Source organism: Macaca nemestrina, chromosome 18 (genome assembly GCF_043159975.1).
Source record: "Macaca nemestrina isolate mMacNem1 chromosome 18, mMacNem.hap1, whole genome shotgun sequence".
Taxonomy (NCBI): Eukaryota; Metazoa; Chordata; class Mammalia; order Primates; family Cercopithecidae; genus Macaca; species Macaca nemestrina.
The window spans coordinates 51345687-51368104 of record NC_092142.1 but is presented as its reverse complement, the minus strand read 5'-3'; the positions used below and the strand labels follow the sequence as shown (position 1 = coordinate 51368104).

The following is a 22418-nucleotide window of genomic DNA, read 5'->3' as shown; positions in this document are numbered from 1 at the left end:
TGAGCACCTACTAAGTGCTGTATATCTTTTTCTTTTTTTAATTTTGCATATTTTTTAGAGAGAGGATCTCACTCTGTCACTCAGGCTGAGGTACAGTGGTGTGATCATAGCTCATTGCAGTCTTGATCTCCTGTGTTCAAGTGATCCTCAGTTTCCTGAGTAGCTGGGACTACAGTGTGTGCCACCATGTCCAGCTAGTTTTTAAAATTTTTTCTAGAGACAGGGCCTTGCTGTCAGTTGGCCAAACTGGTCTTGAACTCCTGGCTTCCAGCTGTTTTCCTGTCTTGGCCTCCCAAAGTGCTGTGATTAGAGGCATGAGCCACTGTACCTGGCCTGTTTTTAATCATTAGAGCTTGATTATACTGTTTGTGAAATTGTTTTGTGTTTCTTTTTTCTTTTCTTGACTACCAGTGTCCCCTCAACGAATTACAGAGATTCAGTCTGACTGCTGCCTGAAAGAAGCTTATTGTCAAAAGCCAACTTTAATTTAGCTATTACTATACCTTGACAATTGTCTGCCAAAAATACCCAGGCCACAGACACTTTTACAAGCTGCCTTTTTTTGTAGAGCCTTGTACCATACTGGGCTTAAAATAAATATTCTTTATTCTTGTCCTGTGCATACTACTGACTCTAAACAGATAGGAATTGTCTTTAGGGCTGAGTTAACCTGAGGATCATCTGTCAAAGTAGGACTGTGTTCCAAACTTACACTAAACCTAATTAACCCTTGTGCAGTGTGATACATGATTACTTGTTTGGTTTATAACATTTAAAGGAAAGTGGTATGAGAAAGCTGGTCGTGGTTTACTTCCCTGTATCTTCTTTTTAACATAGATCATCTATAGTTAAGTACTGTAGTACTTAGTGATGGTTCAGAGACAGCAAAGACACCCTTTTACAGCACTCAGATTCCCACGTAAAACTGACATGATGGCTCAAATATTTTTTGGAGAAGTGAGAATTACTCTGTGTACCATTACCCCTGTTCCTTTTATTCACAGCCCTTGTTGTCCTTTGCAATGGTTTCCTTTGCTTGCTTCCCACTTGTCTCCTCCTTACCAGAATAGAAGCTCTAGGAAGGCAAATGCTCCTTGGGTCTGTTTGGTGTCATCCCTGGGCCTGGAATATACTTGGCTCTCAATAAATACTTCATTTGTTTAATATATAAATGAATAAAAGGAGAATGAAAGGATATTTACTTGTTATTAAGAGCATACTTACACTGCTAAGTTAAAATGGAGGGGAGGAGGCTTAAAGTATCAACAGCTATGAAAGTGGAATTGCTCTTTAACATGTCAATTTAGAACTGAATAAAATAAGCGTGGAGCTGTCCCTTTGGTAAAACAAAAGCAGTTACAGGTACATGAGTAAATTACCATTAAGTGTTCATAATAAACTCTTGAAAATTTTATTTTGTCAATAAACTATTAATTAACTTTAGGGAACACTGTTTTTTACAAAACTTTCATGGGTAGGTATGTCTGATTACAACCCTGAGAGTAGTTGTTAAGTAAAAATGATCTATTTCAGTGCAGATATTTTGATGAATATAAAGGTTGTGGCACGCAGGTCTGTAATTATCATTGGTATGCATTTGGCATGACTGTGTCAGGGTTCATTGGAGTTACAAACGTAGCAGTTATGCGTAACTATTTGATCATTGTTAATTTGGAAATAAAATTTTAACATTGCTATAGGACATAACTAAATAATTGAACATAAAATTACTGGCCTGCATTTCCTATTTGCAGTTAACTCTGATATTTATGAATACAAAGTAATTTTTATTGCTGATAATTATTTAATTACTTCATTTCTCCAGACATATTGATTAAAAAACTGGCACAGTGAAAATATATTTAGTCACACTCTAATATATTTGGGTTAGTCGCTTCTTAATTGGATGTTATGCTCTATTTTAAAAACCTAATATTGGATCGTTATGGAGAATATTTATGTGCAAGTGTAGATAGAAGATGCATTGAACATATTTGCATATTAGAATTTAAAAAATTTTTAATGATGAAATCAACCCAAGTGGAAGTAAGTACCATTGTAATAAGTATAAACAGGTAATATAGAATAATAATGTATAATGTTTAAAATAAAATGTCAATGTGAAAGCTTGTATCTTAGATTTGCAAAAAGAAACAAAACAAAGCAAGACCATAGTATGTTAACTCTGTACTACTAAGTGTGCAGCACAAAGATAAATGTGGCACTGCTCCCGGCCTGAAAAAATGAGTGAAAAAGATTTAAATACGTAGAGTTTTCTCTTTTAAGGAAATTAGAGCAAGTTGCATCCATTCTCTTCTCATATCCTCCTACCCTAAGACATACCTTCATATGAAGTACAAACACGATATTATAACATAGTGATTTACACAGTAAGGAAGTTTTTCACCTTTCAATTCTCTTTTAATCTTGATTAAGTCCAGGAGAAAGACTCCGTTTGGGGCTAGTTAAGTCTTTCACACCTTTCTTTTAGCCTTCTTAAGTTAAAGAAAGCAGAGCTCAGGCCCAGAGCCTTAGGCAGGCCCCAGTATCCACACTGACTATAACAGTATTATTTTCTTTTCCTGGTGTTTATTTGACATTCCACTGGCCATGAGTGATTTTAATTTTTCATTTATGTTAGTGATCTAAAGTTTCCTTATTAATATAACATTATTCAAATTTTAACCGTTCACTCAAATGATTAATGTTCAATAATAGACTGGGTTTCAGGCAATTTAAGAAAATGAGGGATTGCTACCCAAAATATCCATTCATTGGATTTTTCCTGTTTAAAAAAGACAAAGAGCCTCTTTCATCAGGTGGAGAGAGAGGCAAGCCTCAGCCAAGCACTCCCCTACCCACACCAAGACATACAGAAACCAGAAGGCTTTGTTGAACACCACAGGCATGAATCATACAGGCCAATAGATAGAAGGCAGTGCCCCTCCTATTAGTGAGAGCATTTTATGAGATCCATGGCCCACCCATTCTGAGTGAACTTCTGTGACTGCAAAAATTAGTCTTTGGGTATTCTTCGAGACACAGATTGAGGTGATAGGCTGTACATTTATATTTAAACTAAATAGAAATGTCCGCAATTGATTTAGGTGGGTTGGTTGCCTATGAGGTATGGTCAGTTAATATTTATTGCAATGAATAGTCCCACTAGGTATATACTATGCTTTAAACTTCCAATGGCAGCCTTCTACACTGTGAATAATAATCTAGACTTCCTAACCCAGACAATAAACCTTGTCACTTTATAGCCATGACTTGCCGTTCCAACCTCATAGCCGGCCATGCTCTTCCTGGCCCAGTCACACTGGACTGTCATTTCCTTATTGGTGGTATGTTTGCCCTTGCCCCAGGTTTGGGTACATGTTCATCTCTGTCTGGGATGCCTTGGCTTGGTTAGCTTCTACTTCCCTTTATAACTCAGCATAGTAGGTCATCTCCTTGGGGAAGCATCCCATGATTTCCCCACCTTACACAATTAGGCCAATCTCTCCAAGCCTATTGTGTTTCACCCTTTACCTTGCCTACCCTGCACCCAGGTTTCCTGTCCACCTTTTCATTTCTCAAGGATGTCAAGTTCTCTCCCACTTCAGACCTTGCACATGCTGTTCCCTCTGCATGGAACATACTTTTTCCTTCACTTCACAGTTGGCTTCTCCTCATCCTTCAGCATCAGCTCAAATGCCATCTTTTTTGAGAGGCCTTTCCTATTGACCCAATTAAATGTAGCCATCCTTCCCCAATAACTCTTTTTTGTATAACTTATTTATTTTCTTCCCAATATTTATCAAAATTGGAATCTTGTTTATGTGGATGATTTCTATTTTTAGGAACAGAACATAAGCTTTGAACATTCACTACCTGCCTCCCCTAAGAAGATGATTTTTATGATATTTTAGGTCTCATACAGTAGTTTGCAAATGAAGGGGATTTTGACATTTGCCAATGTTTGGATACATTTTGGTTGTCACAACCTGGTAGGGCAGGGGTGGCTGCTGGTATCTAGTGGGTAGAGGCCAGAGATGCTGCTAAATATTCTATGATGTACAGAATATCCCTCCCCCAACAAAGGATCATCCAGACCAAAATGTCAGTACCACTCAGGTTGAGAAACTCTTATCTAATATCGCCAATTAGAAGACAAAACAAGACAAGGAAGAGAGAATGAGTTTTTCCCAAATACTGAGAAATTTAGGAAATGATATAAAGGAAGATTACATATAAAATGTAATTGTGAAAGGAGTTGAAAAAGCTACCAGCATTCAACTCTTACTGTTGGTTATGATAGTGGGCAATCTCTTATAACCCAGTAGCTGCTTTGCCTTTAAATGATCACTGGTAAATCTTTCAGGACTTAGTTTTTCTAAGTGAGAAGTAATATTAACAAAAGCCCATTAAATTTCTCTGGGCTATATTCATGGTTATACATTTCCTTATTGTGTCACTACTACTGGGAAAAATTGTGAGCAATTTTGGTGGGAGTATATAAAAATTATTCTGGCCTACACTTTGTTGTAGTAAATTTGTTCATCCATTCAGGATTTTGTTTAATGTGTAAAATAATCACATGGTAATTTCCTAGTTCTTGAAGATATAAGGTTTGATATATTGCCTTCTCTGGCCTGATACATAGTAGGTGCTCAATACTTTTATACTGAGCTGACATCTTTCTCTTCTTATGTGGTAGTCCTAAGATCAAGGGTAACATCTTTTAAAGGTTACTTTTATGGAAAGTGATTGGAGCTGTTGAGGATCCTCAAGTTCCCCAAGGCAGTTGTTAATAATTGGTGGCCCTAAAGGAGCTTGAATTTCCAAAGAGACACTTTAGCCATTGATCTTCTTATACTATAATATTCACTCATAGGAAGTTATTATCGACTAACTGTGAACCATGGTGAGTGGTAGCACGTTTTGATGCATCAATTATGTCGGTCAGAGGTTACTTTAAAAATAGTCTAGAGGTCCTTGGTATCTTGTCCAGTGGGAGATGGCATCTTTTTGGATCTGAAGACTATGTGACGATTCTAAGTTTTGGCAAAACCTTGGCCCCACCACCAGTACTCTTCAGGAATGGTTTCCATACTGTCACCCTGCAAAAGAACCTTGGTTTTGTTTTGTTTTTGTAATGAAATATTATGAGGAACCTCAATTTATAAAACAAATGGAAATGGAGTTGATTTTGTTAAAAGAGGATGATGGCAGTGGAGATCCCAGAGTCTCATTCATCTCTCTCTGCCAGGACACACCTCTACCATGAAGATACCATGGCTCTCTAGGGCCCAGGTTTTCTGTCAAGCATTCACTAGCTAGCCTGGGGGCCTGGGGAATCATTCTTATGTGTCTAAGAATGAGTATAGTACTAGTATCTAATGCAGAAAGCAATCTAGGGGATTAAATTAGAAAGTGCATATTAGACTTAGCACAAATGCTGGCACATAGTAATAAACGCGCAGTAAAACTTCCTTTTTAGTACAGTGAACCTGGGCTTTCCATCAGCAGGAGCTCCCCAGCAACAAGATCCATAATAAAGGCGTAAATTGCAGATGGAATTCAGGAAGGGCTGCTGAAGCCGAGGAGACACGCTTCTTGGCCTTGTGTTTGGCCGTGAGAGCCATCTAAAAAATGCTCTGGGTGTGGGGTGAGTCAGTCGAGCACCTATATGTGCAGATTTTCACAGGCATTGGAGCAAAGAGATCAAAGTAATTCTCTGCTGGTGAGAACACTGCAGAAATCAGATGATCACATTCCATGGCCATACCAGTTAACTAATTTAGTATTATACAGTCAGAATTAAAATACTTCATTAAATGTGCCCTGGAATTTGCCTATGGATACTTTAAAACATCTAGATTTAAATAAGATGGAAAGATTTTTAAAAAGCATTCTGGGTCAGGTGCAGTGCCTCATGCCTGTAATCCCAGCACTTTGGGAGGCCGAGGTGGGCAGATCACTTGAGGTCAGGAGTTCGAGACAAGCCTGACCAACATGGTGAAACCCCATCTCTACTAAAAATACAAAAATTAGGCAGGCGTGGTGGTGCATGCCTGTAGTTTCAGCTACTCAGGAGGCTGAGGCAGGAGAATCACTTGAACCTGGGAGGCAGAGGTTGCAGTGAGCCGAGATCGTGCCATTGCACTCCAGCCTGGACAACAGAGTGAGACTGCATCTAAAAACAAACAGACAAACAAAAAATAAAAGCATTCTGAAAGACATATAGGAAGAAGAAAATTTAGAATAAGCTAGATGGCATAATTACCAGTAGTTTGGGGGTGGAAGTTATGTCAGGGAGCAGTGGTTAAACTTTAAGAGAACATGGAAGACTGAACAGATAGCTCAGATTTTCTAGGAGAAATGAGTAAATGTGGTAGAATTCCAATCAAAAAAAATAATTAGGATAAACGGATAACATAAAATCCACACAATCTGCAGAAAGACACCTGCAAGTAGAACGTAATATTGTAGGAATAATGAAGGAGAACATTGCCAGTGATACAAGGGAGTGTGGTGTTCTGATACTCGTGACACTTTCCTCCAGGATTTCACAGTAATTATTCAGAAATTATTAAGAAATGGAAAATGTATGTATTTAATATTCTAACACTTGTTGACGGACTCTTTTAACCACTTGCATTATCTTCTTTTTTTTTCTGATTAAAGTGTTTTAGTTTTTGTTTACTTTTGTATTGTGGTCACAGCTTATCAAAATGGCATACACATGTACATAGAAAAAGTTGCAACTCTCCCCCGCTTGCCCCTCCCATTCTACCCCTTATAATGTAACCATTGTTAATGTTAGGATACACATTTTTTTTTTTCCTCAAAGGAAATGAGGCTGTCGTATAGTAATTTTTTAACGGCCGGGCGCGGTGGCTCACGCCTGTAATCCCAGCACTTTGGGAGGCCGAGGCGGGCGGATCACAAGGTCAGGAGATCGAGACCACGGTGAAACCCCGTCTCTACTAAAAATACAAAAAATTAGCCGGGCGCGGTTGTGGGCGCCTGTAGTCCCAGCTACTCGGGAGGCTGAGGCAGGAGAATGGCGTGAACTCGGGAGGCGGAGCTTGCAGTGAGCCGAGATCGCGCCACTGCACTCCAGCCTGGGCGACAGAGCGAGACTCCGTCTCAAAAAAAAAAAAAAAAAAAAAAAAAAAAAATTTTAACTTGCCTTTTATGTACTGTATCTTGGGTAGACTAGTGGTTCTCTACTGGGAGTGGTGTTGCCCTGCCAGGGGCAAAGTCTGGAGACATTTTTCATTGTCATGACTGGTACGGGGAGGGGCATCGTTAGCATCTAGTGGGTAGAGGCTGGGGATGCATCTGAGTACCTACAATACGCAGGACAAGCCCCCTCAATATGCAGGACAAGCCCCTACAATAAAAATTATCTGGTCCAAAATGTCAAGAGAGCTGAAATTGAGAAACTCTGCCCTAGGTCAATGCACATAAATCTAATTCATTATTTTTAAAAGCTTCATAACACTTTGACGTATGGGTAGACCATGATTTATTTAACTAGTTTTCTTTGATAGATCTTCTTACTGAGTGGCATTTATATATTTAATACGAAGAAACCAAATGCTCCAATTTAGTTATTTACAATTCATTCTGCTTCTTTAAAGAGCAAAAATAAGCCTTATCAGAAGGACTCAAAAAAGGAACAGTTAAGAATTCATAGGCTTGTGTATAAAATTAGATTCTGGGTCACTGTGAGTCAAGAGAATTTGGTTTCAGCAAAATCACAGACTCACTCCAAATGACATGTCTTAAAGTAAGTCATTTGAAAAGCGTGTCTTCATTTTTTGATTCTTTGGAATTAAAAAAAAAAATAGAGAACAAGCAGCAACAACTCTAAGGCCTTTCTGTATGACTACCAAGAACAGAGAAAGTTTCATGTAAAGTAACTGCAATAAGTTTCAGAAAAAGCTATTTCTGATGATCTCTACCATCTTTTTTTTAATGATTTTTTTCTTATACGTATTTACGAAAAAACTCATTAGTACATTAAATCTTGGTGGATTGAACAAAAGAAAACAAAGTAGGTTTAAATGAAAAAAGTGATATCCAAACCAAAAGACATTGAATGACTTCCAGATGCCGCTGACAATGTAATTCAGAATCGGAATGACCGTCTGGTTAACCACAGAGGATTTCACAGAAAGGGTGCCCTAAAGCAAACAGATGTTTGCTCTGTGAAACTAAAGCTCTGTGCTTTGCTGGCCCATCCTCTGCATGTCTTGTGCATTTCTGGGAGAATAAAATAAAGAATGGCTTTGCCTTCTCTCATAACAGCTATGTGTGTGGGAAGGATGGTAAACTAATGGATGAGCCTGAATGGGTGGAGTCTCTGCTTCATTCCTGTCTCTGCCACCAGTTTCCTCAATCAGAAACAAGAGCTAAAGATTATATTTAGTTTTGCTAATTTCCTTTCTTCCTTCTTTTTTCCCTCCCTCCCTCCCTCCTTCCTTCCTTCCTGCCTTCCTTATCCACTGACAGTTCTATAATGAAATATTCTGGACTAGATACTTGGATTTTCTGCTTCTCACCTTTCAACTTCTTGGCATGGGTCCTTACATTTAATAAATGAACGGAGACCATCATCCTGCAATAGGTCAGACCTATCAACATTGCAACAGTTCAAACCTATCTAAGGAGATGCTAATCTAATCAGTTCCCTGATTTCTGGAAAAACTGATATCTTTTCCCCCTTTGCTGCTGCCTTTCTAGGATCAGAGCCACACACAAGTGTCCCAGTACCGGCAGGATCCCTCCCTGATCATGCGGTCCATTGTCCACATGACCGATGCTGTGCGTTCTGGGGTCATGCCTCCTGCCCAGCTCACCACCATCAACCAGTCTCAGCTCAGCGCCCAGTTGGGGTTGAATTTGGGAGGTGCCAGTATGCCTCACACATCTCCTTCACCTCCAGCAAGCAAATCGGCCACTCCCTCCCCTTCCAGCTCCATCAATGAAGAGGATGCTGATGAAGCCAACAGAGTAAGTTAGAACTGCCTTAGTGTGTAACCTGCCAGAGAATATGGGATCACCCCATGCTGTTTGAATTTCATTCATGGTGTTACCTTGTTTTTCTTCATAGATTTGGAGTAGCATTTAACTGTATGATGGTTTGTTGTTTTTCTTCACTGTTTCATTTATTTTCTGTAGAAAGTATATTGGACTGGAAATTGAGAGATCTAGCTTCTCCTAGTATAGCTGTAAGGCACTGGACATGTTATTTAACTCTTGTAGGCCCAATTTTTCTAATCTGCAAAAGGAGGGCTTGGACTCCCTGCTACAAATTTCTAGAAATTCTAGACATTCCAGAAATTCTAAACTGCTCTGGTTCTAAATTAATGTCCATGTGAGCAAGTTTCATCCAGTGTGTCAGTCAAGCTGCTGCCACATTTGACAGCCTTGAACCTTCAGTGATGTTTATCTCTGAGTTCATTCTCATCGTCTTACATTTTTACCTTCGTCATGGGAAATGTATAATTTTAAATGATACATAGTTTGAAATAAAAACTGCGTTCCAGGTATGACTTTTCCAAATGCTTAGAATAATGAAAAAGAGTACTGTAATAGTACATAATTACTCATTAGTCACTCATTAATTACGTGCTGTATACCTACTCTGTGCTTGGCATTTTGTTTGGTTCTTGTGATATAGAGATGTATAAGAGAACTACTGCTCATGAGGCTCCCCACTGGAGATGAATAGCAATGTTTAAAACTAGCTCCAGATGTGATTAGTGATATAATTGATGTATCTGGTGTGCTGAGATTCTAATGGATTCCGCTTGGGAGAGTGATTTGAGGAAGACTTTACTGAGAAAGTGATATTTGAATTAGGTCTAAGAGGATGAATAAAAGTTTGTGAGGCAGAAGACAGAGGCCAGCATTTTGATGGGGGCTCATGAGGAACAGTGGAAGTACATGCTATTTATAGGTATAATGAAGTTTGATATGGGGGAAGAGAGAAATAGAAGTTGAAGAATAAAATGGCTTAAATGTGGTGGTCTTTCTTCTGTTGTAGCTGAGAGACAATTTATTATTTGCATCAAGGAATGGCATAAGTAATTTATGCTTTAAAGAGATAACTTTGACTATATATGTAGAATGCCTTATAAAGGACCGAAGAAAAGGCAATGAATTAGAAGACTCTTTTGTTATGTTTCGTTTCATCAAGGGAGGGAATGGACAGGAGGTACCAGGTTAGCAGGCATTTTAGGAGTGAGAATCATAAACATTTTAAGGATTTGGTGATCCACTGGAATTTGGGGAAGAGACAAATTGGATTTTTAGTTTGAGAGCCAGAATGGCTATCAGCAAATGAGAGGAGCAACCCACAAAGAGGGGAGTGTTCTCCCCCATGGGGAACATGAGAGTTTGGGATGTTAGAGTTGAATTTGAGGTGCTTACACTGGAGTCTAGAACTCAGTTCATGGGAACTGGAATTATAGATTTTGGGACCATCAGCACATGGATGAGAAGATGTGAAAGTAATCAATCAGGACTTCTGTCAAGGACAGAACCCTGAGCATCATTTATTTCTAAGTAGCAAAAGGAAGAAGAGGAGCTAGAGAAGATTAAGAGTGATGAGGAACAGGGAGGGAGTTTCGAGTGACGCTGCGGAAATCGAGGGGGTTTCGAGATGAATGGTTTAGTCTATAATGTTAGCACCCCCATTGGGCCCAGGAATGGTAAATGCACTGACAGTCTTCTCACATTCACAGAACTTCAGTCTAGAGGATTGAGAAGTAATGGTTAAAGACTCTTGAGGGATATGAACAGATGGGGTTAGGTAACCGCTTAGCCATTACAATTCAAAGGGATTCCTTTCCCTCCACTCACACGTCCGTGGATCTTCATACTTGCCGCTGTACCAAACAGAAATTGTCATCTTAAAGAGGACCTCCTATGGGACTCCTAGCTTGCTCCATTTTAAGCGAGGGTCTAGGTTTTGTGTAACGACAATAAAGCCAATTTATCTTCATTGAACCTTAGCTGAGAAAGGAAGATTAAAACTATCATTGATTATGTCTCTTTGGGGTAAATCTTTTTCTCCAGCGTTCTGTCCGAACCCTTTTAAGTCAATGACACAAAAATTTCCTTAGGAGAATTAATTCTGAATTTTTATTTAAATTGTGAGACTCCACGTTTCTGGTTTATTCTTAAAAAGTAATAATGATTAGGGCACATCATGGTTATCCAAGAAAGGCATCAAAGGTGTTTGACGTTTGAATATTGTTTTACAGAGAATGAAATTGAACTCCTCTCACTTGGAAAAAAAGCTCCTCTGGAAAGTAATAGCATCTTGCCATTGGTCAGGGTATTGTGGCACTAACAGTGCCGGATTTTCTTCCAGGAGAAGAATATAGTTGTTGGACTCAACTAGAAAAATGTGTGTGTGTGTATATAGTTTTTCTTGTTTAAATAATGTTTTTCATTGAAGTTAAACTTGGCTCCAAGTGAACCTCTAACTGAAAGGTATCTGACTGTCTTGGAAATCCACGTTCATTAAGTAGAATTAAACAAGTCTCACTTATTTTGAAAACTTAGAAAAAAGACTATGGGCTCTAGAGAATTATTGAATTAATTGTGTGAGTTATGAAAGATGACATTTTGGAGGAGAAGAGAGATATGACTTAAAACCATCTGAAGCTTATAAACTGCTCAGATAAAGTGTGGATGCTGTTATCACTTAAATAGTGCAAACAATAGGCTCCCCTAGAGGTAGGCCAGCGGTTTCTTAACTCTTCCCTGAGGGTTCAGAGCTCTCTAAGAAAATTTCCTTACTAAGAATTTTAGTAAATGGGAAAAATTCCAAATGACCCTTATTTAGAAAGTAAATAATACTCTAGGAAAAATTTGAATTAGAATTCAAGCCATTAAAAAGCCAATCTGTTAGTAACTTGAATCTATCTTGGTTGATCTTGCCCAAGGCTGGCTTTGAGAACAGATTTTTGTCAAACATTGCAGGATTCTTGGTGAAGTTAACTGCAAAATTATCTTTGATATTGTGATCCAGGGGAATAAAACATTTACAAATCTTTTCCCTGCTTCTCTGATAAGTATATTAAATGATCAGTGAACTTAGATGATGGTAGCGGGTGAATATGGAGCTGCGCTATCTTTAAACTAGGAAACTATACCCGTATCAGTTTATGGTTCTGATCTCTCAGAGTTCATCTGGTGAATATGTGTGAGTCTCTGTGGTAGCATTCTTGTGAGCAGGGTTACTTGCCACAAATAACAAACATCTTCTCTTTAGTCTTCTTTGTGATTTTTAAGTATCAACTATTGCTCCTTTTTGTTTTTTTTTTTTTTTTTACAGGTTTTTAATTTTATGGAGAGTATCAATTTCACTTTTATCTCCACTAAAGTTGTTTTGACATTTTTACATTTGCTGTTAATATTTAGAAAATTATTGTTATTTTAGAAAATAAAGATGACCTTGTCCTTATGGAGCAAGTATAGAAATTGGAGCTGATTTCCATTTGAGTTTCTGGAGAGCCATTAGCAAAGTCACATTCTGGTAAAATAATAAAATCAGCCTCAAAAAACAAATCAATTCAGACAGATCACATATATGGCATGTGACTATGGCTAGGGACCTCATTTAAAATATTTGAATATGATCAACATCCTGAATATTATTTAGGTTTTACTTCTAAAACCTCTGAAAATACAAAATATTTTGCCGATGTATACATGTGTAGTATAGCATCTATATAGCATTGCCTGGTACAGAGTGTACTGTTTTTCATTATTATAATTGCTATTTAGAGCATATGTTGTGAATGTATTGAGGATACTTCTGGGTCTCATTAATCGATGTTCTAAATGCTAATCTCTGCTGTCTGGTTAACTCCAAGCAAGTTTACCCCTCCCCCGGTGTTGGTGGTGATTCATCTGTTGATGATGCCTAACAAAACCTTCAAAGAACAATTATGGATCTGAGTTAAGTCTTGTTGCATTCTCTGCAAGTACATTCTAGGCAGTGAATTTTCTTCCTGCTTTGCAGGCCATTGGAGAGAAAAGAGCTGCTCCAGACTCTGGCAAGAAGCCCAAGACTCCAAAGAAAAAGAAAAAGAAAGATCCCAATGAGCCACAGAAGCCAGTGTCAGCATATGCCCTGTTTTTCAGAGACACACAGGCTGCAATTAAAGGTCAAAACCCCAATGCAACCTTTGGAGAGGTCTCAAAAATTGTAGCATCTATGTGGGACAGCCTTGGAGAAGAACAAAAGCAGGTGAGACAAAGACCCATCAAGGTTCCATAAATAAGCCTCATGATCATTTAAAATATTCCTCACACCTTTTCTGAGTGCATGTGTTCACTTAACATGATTGCTTCTTTTGAAAGCCTTTTCTAAGCGATGGAATTTAAAAACCTAGACGTATAAATCTAAACAACTCTCCAGTTATATTGATTTCTCTGTCAGCTTATGGGTGCATGTTCAGAACTCATTCAGAGGAAGGCTGGAAGAAATCCAGGCAGTATCCTGCAAGCATAAACTTTTGATGATAATCTTTTCATTTTAAATAATGTGGAATGTTTCCCCTTTTGTTCAAAAAGGGCACTACAAAGGGATTAGGTCCATCCCGCTTGCCTTTCCATTGATCATCTTTCTGAACCCTTGTGCTGTCCTGGTGGGTTTCCAAACTTTGAAGCTGCCTCTGCGTGTCTCATTATTGTCACTGGGCATTTGAAATTTTATTCCAAGTTCATTTGAAAGCAAGGCAGTATGAGAGGTATTCAGAAATTAGCCATGCTGGTGGGAGATACTTCCTTAGGGGCTTCGTCTCCTCTCCTTCCCCTTGCAACTCCTCCACACAAATGAAGAGAAGAATGGGTTCCTTGGGGGTCGGTCCCCCCACTTGCTCCTTGCATGAAACTCCAATTACCATTAATAGAAGTTAACTTTTACATATGCACAGAAGAATAGATCAACCCTTATGAGTGATAAAATAGAATAATATTTTTCAGGAACGAAGAGTGGAAAGTCCTTGATTTTTATTTACAAATCATGAACTGATTTCAGGAACTCATTCCTAGGAGCTTGTTTGGTTGGGATGGTGCAACATTAGAAATTTCTTGTTAGTTTGCACTGAGTTTATTACTGTAGACAGCAGAGTGATTTTCTGTCCCAGAAATATAATTCTGAGGGACTCGAAAAGTGCCACACCTAACTTTTAAACTCTGGAGAGAAAGATGCATGTTGATCGAACACCCAACTATCAGACCACTTAAGAAAAGGAGAAGCCCAAATCATGTTTAATATGCTGGAATTTTATTTATGTAACTCAGTGGGGTCACTAATGGAAATCTCCTAGCTTGGATGATTTCTGACTTTTAATTTTGCTCCAAAAGAAAACCAAGGTTGAAATGCTTTGCTCTTTTCTCTTCTGTCTTCATCATTCTACCTGTTGTTTTTATCCTCTGGTTTTGGTATAGTTTAGAAAGGTATCTGAGGGAAAGAAGACATTGATGGAGAAACTCATTACTTTCTCTAAAGTAAGCCATTTGCAGCAAAGCTTATTCTTCTTGCTACCTTATTTATTGCCTTCGCATGAGGTTTTCAACTGTTCTCAGGAAAAAAGTGATTCTCAAGGAATCCGTATTGCAACCGGAACTCTTTTTCTTATTTGCAATAGTAAATATAAAAATTGTGCTCCAGTGAGGGTGGCAGGGTTCTGTTTTGTTTTAATATCCGTGTGTGTGTGTGTGTGCGCGCGTGTGTGCGTGTGTGTGCGCACGTGTGCACACGCTAACATTTAAAAATCAAAGCCAAGGAGACCAACCTTTTTATGTGAGTTGTGTTTATGTGACCTAATTTGTGCAGCAGCTATTTTATAGCTGAGAATTTATACGCTAAAGGTGGTGCTAATTGTGGTCTTTTAATAGGTATATAAAAGGAAAACAGAAGCTGCCAAAAAAGAATACCTGAAGGCCCTGGCAGCATACAGGGCCAGCCTCGTTTCTAAGGTAAACCTGGGCAGGGGCGGCCAGGGTCCGAAATAGTTACAGCATGGAAAACAGCCCTCAAGCATTGAAAACATAACTGCAGCTCCCCTAAAAGCCGATGGAAAGGCATCTTGAACAGCTTGTAAACTTAGGTGTTTCCATTAGAGATTACCCAAATGATGATCTGAAAATATGAGTTAACTTAAGCAGCCGAGTCTAAGTTGTTTCTGAAAGATTTCCCTGATCTTTATATATGTGTATGTACCTATATATATAAATCTTAAATAGGCTCTTATGCTTTCTTCTGGTCAGGGATTGGGACCTGTGTTAATGTCCTCTGCTTAAACTGGGAGGTATGTTTGTCAGGCATTTTTGGACATCATATTATAAATTCTCCTGTGGTTATATGACTATGATAGGGGGGCGTTGCATTTTTGACCAAACTGTTCCATATCCTATAAATAAATAAACCTCATGATCATTTAAAATGACATTATATTCCAAGTACTAAACAAAAACTATATGTATTATACAGAGAGTATACAGTGGACCTTGGTGTGTTATAAAATGCACCAATATCCCAAGCAAATATCACTGTAGATTGTAATTACCTTAATCCAAAGGAATATGAGTTGTTACATTATATTAACATTTAATTAGCTTTTTCTCTTGCCTTTATAGATTTTAGAGGTTTTGGAAAGGATAATTTGATATAATATATTTTTGCTCTAGATAAATTTTTTCTGACAAGTAGAGATACAATTTCATTGTCACTGTTGATGTCTCAAGTACAACCTAGGGTCTCAAAGACGTTTTAAAAGGGTTCATTCCCTTTTTTCTCTTTTCACCTGAGTTGTTTCTTCTTTATATTATCTGTATTAAGTGCTTGTATCAAGATCTAGCATTTGCAGCTGCTCAGAATCAGATCAACAGAGGTCCTCCTCTCTTTGTTGATGGCTATTAGGACACTTCCCACTTCATTAGATAGAGAAAACATTTATCAGGTCAATAGCGAAACCTCTTTCTCAGACTCTGGAAGACACGTACTGGAAGATATACTGATGTTGTACTCAGACTTGTACATCGGCAAAGAACAGCTGACTGTATGGGCTGCAGATGTTAAGAATTAAAGTATAGTTGGTGGTTAATTAGATGGAGTGAAGTGAATAGAGCAACAGTGTGCATGTACTTCTTAAGTGGATCATTTATTCATTCATTTATCCAGAGCAGGTATAGGTGATTTTGTGCATTAGAGCATGAATAATTGACTGTATATGGATTTATTTAAACCAAGATCCAGTATCTCAAAAGGCATTCAGGGAGTATTAACCATGATTGGGCTCATGAAGTCTGTGAGTGACTTAGAAGGGATAACTTAAAACTTATACATTGCATGCTAGGATCAGGATTCAGAAATATTTTCAGAAGAAATTCAATGACACCAAAAAGGAAAAAAAAAAATCAATAGGATAGAATTTAGAAGGAATAAATTTAAAATACTAGGATTTTGTTTGTTTGTTTTTTAATTCAGTAAATGCACTTTGAGAGGATCCTAAATCTCTGTTCAAATAACTGTGAGGCAATGAATATGGTCCTTTAGGTATAAGTTTAGAATAATTTCAACCTGAACCCAAAGTGTGAAGTAGCTGCTAATATAGTGATTGCACAGGAAGCAGCATCGAATTGTACAGTGATTGTTAGACCACTTCTAAAGAATTGGTTCTGTTTTGTAACCAATTGGTTCTGTTTTGTAACCAATTGGTTCTGTTTTGTAACACAATGTAAAGAGAGATGACAATCAACTGATGTCTCTCTAGAGCGTTGCCTCCACGATGGTGAGGACTGAAAATCACATCAGGTTAGAATAACTGAAAGAATCAGGGAAGCAAGGACTTGGAGGCATATGATCTTAGTCCTCAAATATAAGGGCTGTCATATAAGAGAAATTAAGTCGATCTTTGTGCCCAAGAGAGGAGAACTCATCCAAGGGGTGAGCTTACAGGGAGCGAGAGTTCAGCCCCAGCATCAGAAACATCAATAGGGTTGCATCATATGCACATTTAACTTATGCCTCTACACGCGGAGCCTCAGACCTCCCCCCTTAAGATATGACTCTGCTATCCCTTTTAATCTTTACAACAACCAAAGAAATTCATGGAAGCTTACTATTAAACCATAAAGGAGCAAGAAGACAGGCAAGGAAGAACTCTGCAATCATCCACCCATCTCCATTTACCATTAAGGCAGCATCTTAAAGGCACAACTGTGCAACTGAGCTGCCCAGGTGTTGAAATACAGACTTTCTTTGAGTTTTTTTCTTTAAGACTAGCTTGTTAATTTTTAACTACTAGAGTATATAAGAATTATGTACATGCTTACTGGGTGTATTCTACTTTATGGGTGATTTAATGGTTTTTTGAAGACAAATTTGAATATTTATAGGTTGCTTCTTACCCTAAGACCTTAGAACATGACCGTTCAGGAACATGCAGCCGCACTGAGTTTTGTAATGCGGAGAGCTGTCCACTGAAGGGGAGTGCCTTACGATAATGACATGTGTTCAAACAGAAAACATCAGAGGTGGCTATTCCTACACACTGGATGACTCTATATGAGGTTACATCTCGGTTTCTTTCCAACAGCAGGATTTTATAAATCAGAGTCATAAAAATTTAGAAATATACAATTATTAAAGATAGTAGATGGCTGCTTGAGGTCTGCTAGGTGCCCCTGCAACACTCCCCCCAAAACATCCTAATCAAATGAAGAATACAAGGAAAAAATTGTCTTTGGAATGAATCATTCCACTGTTGCATTAGTGGAAGAATTTCCTTTTGTGGAGGCAGTGAAGTGTTTTTAGCACAAAAAGTAGTACTTTCTCTCTATGTTCAGCCCTATATCTGCTGTTTATCTTTTAACAGGCGATTTGGTCCCATGAAGTTGAACATTTCCCCCTTATGTATGACTCCTTTAATAAATTCTGGAAATCTTCAAAAATAGTTGATGAACTAAAACATTTCTAAAATTGTGAAAACTTCAGTTTGGTATCTCTGAGGAAACCAATAATGGTTTTCTTATATTTGAGTGAACCTTGTTATAAATAACCACACAATACAGGGCTTTCAAGTATTCCAGTGGCCATTTTCTGGTAATAGTAATTGTTAACTAATAAAAATAGCTAATATTTGTTGCTTCCCATGGACCAGGCACTTTCTTAAATGCTTAACATATGAGTTCATTTAATTCTCACGACCTCTGCACAAGAAAAATATCATATAACCTGGCCGGGCGCGGTGGCTCACGCCTGTAATCCCAGCACTTTGGGAGGCCGAGACGGGCGGATCACGAGGTCAGGAGATCGAGACCATCCTGGCTAACATGGTGAAACCCCGTCTCTCCTAAAAAATACAAAAAATTAGCCGGGTGTGGTGGTGGGCGCCTGTAGTCCCAGCTACTCCGGAGGCTGAGGCAGGAGAATGGCGCAAACCTGGGAGGCAGAGGTTGCAGTAAGCCGAGATCGTGCCACTGCACTCCAGCCTGGGTGACAGAGTAAGACTCCATCTCACAAAAAATAAAAGAAACAAGAAAGAAAAAGAGAGAGAGAGAGAGAGAGAGAGAAAGAAAGAAAGAAAGAAAGAAAGAAAGAAAGAAAGAAAGAAAGAAACCGTATAACCCAATGTTACAGATAAGAAAACAGGAACAGATGAGTAAATTAACTTGTCCAATGTCACAAAGTTGTTAAGTCAGAGAACTGCGTTTGAACTCAGGCAGCCTGTACTCTGTTGTCTTTAAACATATGGTACTCAGTGGTAAGGTCCTTAGTACAGAGTTAAATGCAGAAGAATTATTGCTGTTAAATATGTGTATGAGTTATCTTTTTGCCACAATAGTGCTGTGTAACAACCATCCCCAAAGCTCAGTGATGTGGTACAAGATGAGCATTTATCTTCAGAGAGTGCCAGTTAGCTGGCTGGTTCTTCAGATCTAGGCCAGGCATAGTAGAATCAGCTAGTCTTGCTTTTCTGTCTGGGGTCAGCTTGCATGTTGGAGGGGCTGGACTCATTCACATTGATCACAGTTGGCTGGATGGCAGTGAACTGACTCTTGGGGTGGGTAACTGGGCCACATATCTGTCATCATGCACATGGCAGGGGTAGGCTTGAGGCCTCATTGTGAAACTGGGACAGTATCACTGCCAGGGCATTCTGTCAGCCAAAGCAAAGGCATTAGAGCAGCCCAGACTCAAGGAGGTAGGGGATTTGACTCCACATCTGGGAGGAGTGAAAAAGTCACAAGACAAAGAGTACAGATACAGGAGGGCATGAATAATGGTGGCCATTAAAAAAATCAATTTATAATATCTAAAAATGCTTAAATATTTTAAATACTTATGTATTGTAACAGTCTGGAATTTTTTCCCCCAAAATGCAGGCTGCTGCTGAGTCAGCAGAAGCCCAGACCATCCGTTCTGTTCAGCAGACCCTGGCGTCGACCAATCTGACATCCTCCCTCCTTCTCAACACTCCACTGTCTCAACATGGAACAGTGTCAGCATCACCTCAGACTCTCCAGCAATCCCTCCCTAGGTCAATCGCTCCCAAACCCTTAACCATGAGACTCCCCATGAACCAGATTGTCACATCAGTCACCATTGCAGCCAACATGCCCTCGAACATTGGGGCTCCACTGATAAGCTCCATGGGAACGACCATGGTTGGCTCAGCACCCTCCACCCAAGTGAGCCCTTCGGTGCAAACCCAGCAGCATCAGATGCAGTTACAGCAGCAGCAGCAGCAGCAGCAGCAGCAGCAGCAACAACAACAGATGCAACAGATGCAGCAGCAGCAACTCCAGCAGCACCAAATGCATCAGCAAATCCAGCAGCAGATGCAGCAGCAGCATTTCCAGCACCACATGCAGCAGCACCTGCAGCAGCAGCAGCATCTCCAGCAGCAAATTAATCAACAGCAGCTGCAGCAGCAGCTGCAGCAGCGCCTCCAGCTGCAGCAGCTGCAACACATGCAGCACCAGTCTCAGCCTTCTCCTCGGCAGCACTCTCCCGTCGCCTCTCAGATAACATCCCCCATCCCTGCCATCGGGAGCCCCCAGCCAGCCTCTCAGCAGCACCAGTCGCAAATACAGTCTCAGACACAGACTCAAGTATTATCGCAGGTCAGTATTTTCTGAAGACGCATGTGGCAGACGGATTTGCGTATACGGAGGAGAGTGGCATAGGAGGGTAAAGCATATGTGGCTGAAATCTGTAAGTTGGTGTTGGTTATGCAGAAATGTGTAACAGATCAAACGGTCCTCTCAAGTGTCTATTAGATAGGCAATAAGAACTACAGTGTAGCTGAGTAACATCTTCTAGCTGACTATAAATCACTTTGTTTTTAAACGAGAAAAGCTGTGCTCTTTTATGTGATGCCTTTTTTATTTATTCAGGCTATACCTACAATATGTGAATCAAACTGTTTAATGAATCCTGGGACATATTAATGACTATAAACTGGCCTCTCTGAGTCATAGAAAATGGCCTTATTTCTCTAGAAGTGAGTAAACCACACTTCCAGGCTATCTGAACTTCTGAAGCCCTAAAAATAAAAAGCACAGTTGTAACTACCTGAAATATGAAGATCCAGTTTCATACAAACATTTGTATGACGTGAATAGTTGATGGCATTTTTTTGTCATGAAAAAAAAAATGTAAATCACAGACTTTTGCCAAAGCTCTTATTTTTTTCCTAAATCTCTCCAGAAAAAAAATGCAAGTGATTAAATTCAATTATTGACTTGTTCACACTTTTTATCCATGACTTCTCCAAATCAAACCACAGTATATGTTGTAACAATATCTATGGCCACTGTTAGCCCATTATATTCATTCCAATTAGAAGAAAAGAAATGTGAATATTATATTCCGTGTTTTGAGTGACAAGTTTCGAAAAATAAAAACACTGTATTTTTAAAAGGGAAATGCACTTAAATGAGAACAGTTATTACAAAAGTTAAGATTTAAAAAGAAAAAGCAAGAGTTTTTATTATGATGTAATACCAGTAGACTATTTAAAAGGCACACCACATCTGAATAATCAATGTAAATATTTTCTTTCAAAGTTGTAAGTTTTCATATCATGTGCTGTAAAGTTTTCCTAAATGAGGCTTTAACGTAAACACTGGTGACATAAACCATTCATTGCTACGTTGCTTATTGTGTTTTTATGCTGTTTTATACTTTTTTATGAGTTATGATAGCAGCAATTAAGTTGTTTGTATTTTGCTTAACTAAAACAAAAATGCTTTTATCTTGCTATAGAATAAACACATTTCAGTAAAAACTGTGGACTGTATTTTGATGCAACAACAAGGAAACTGTTCACTTTTCAAATAAAATGATATGTCAGATTTCATTTTTGGTTCCTTGAATACATGTAAGATGGGGAAATATGCCACATACCAAGTTTCATTTCAGCCCAAGCATCATCTTCCATTTTTCAATTGGAAATATGATATTTATGGCCAAGAATACACAATGCATAGCCTGAAATGAAGATCCTTGAAAAAAGGCAAAACAACCCATTGGGAATATTTGTGTAATTGTCTTTTTTAAAAGATGCAAGTACAAGGTAAGTATAGCGAGAAAAAAGTAATCGTTTTTTTGGCGGGGGGGGCTAGAACTACCTGGGTATTGTGGTGTTATTACTATTAAAATGGATGGTGAATGCTAATTCTTAAGCCAAAATAATTATTTCGGTGCCCATTTATTCCCCCTTTTCTTGCTCTGTAGCGGTTCCTCTTTGAGAGCAGTGTGACCACTATCCCCAGTTGTCTTGCATGATTAATTACAGCATCTGTCCTGTCAGAAGCTATAATGAAGAGGTCTTGATAAAAATTGCAAATTACCACTGGCAACAGTCTTAAACTGCTTATGATAAAATGAAAATTAAAAACAGCAAGTGTCAACCCTGACCAGAATCCTAATCTGGAAAGAATGAGGGTGTGCGTGGTGCGCTTCATAGCTGCTGTGTGTGAGACATTCAAAAATAATGGAATATGGATCCCTCAAAGTTGTTGTATTTCAGAGAATATTTACTGTATGTTGTGGGTTATGAATAATGAATTCAGCTTTCAATATTTCATAATCCTCTCCTACTCTGTATTATGTACAAATATTGAACAGCAAGAGATTCTAATTATAAATTTATGGATTTCTTGCTGTAGAAAAATTTATGTCTAAATTGAAGCTTTTCATAAGATGTATTAGTTGACAGGTATCAGTGTTCAAACAGCCTTAGAATGATGCCTAATTACAGCTACAAGGGAGTGATTGTATTCCACAAAGAAATGATCTGCTAGCATCAGACCCAGCAGAAGTAGAGCTCGAATGGTAAAAGATTTTCTGTGAATTGAAACTAACATTACATAACAATAACCATTTT

At 38.6% G+C, this 22418-nt stretch overlaps 1 protein-coding gene across 5 annotated transcripts in view; it reads left to right on the top strand.

Annotated features, from left to right (window-relative positions):
- Positions 1-21389, top strand: part of LOC105492278 (TOX high mobility group box family member 3) — a 109089-nt gene extending 87700 nt beyond the window's left edge. For all 5 annotated transcript variants that reach the window (XM_071084527.1, XM_071084526.1, XM_071084524.1 and 2 more), the window contains exons 4-7: positions 8740-9009; positions 13037-13264; positions 14920-15000; positions 19411-21389. In XM_071084527.1, coding sequence (XP_070940628.1) covers positions 8740-9009; positions 13037-13264; positions 14920-15000; positions 19411-20166 — 1335 coding nt within the window. In that variant the 3' untranslated portion in view covers positions 20167-21389. The remainder of the gene's footprint in view (positions 1-8739; positions 9010-13036; positions 13265-14919; positions 15001-19410) is intronic.
- The last annotated feature ends 1029 nt before the right edge of the window (positions 21390-22418 follow it).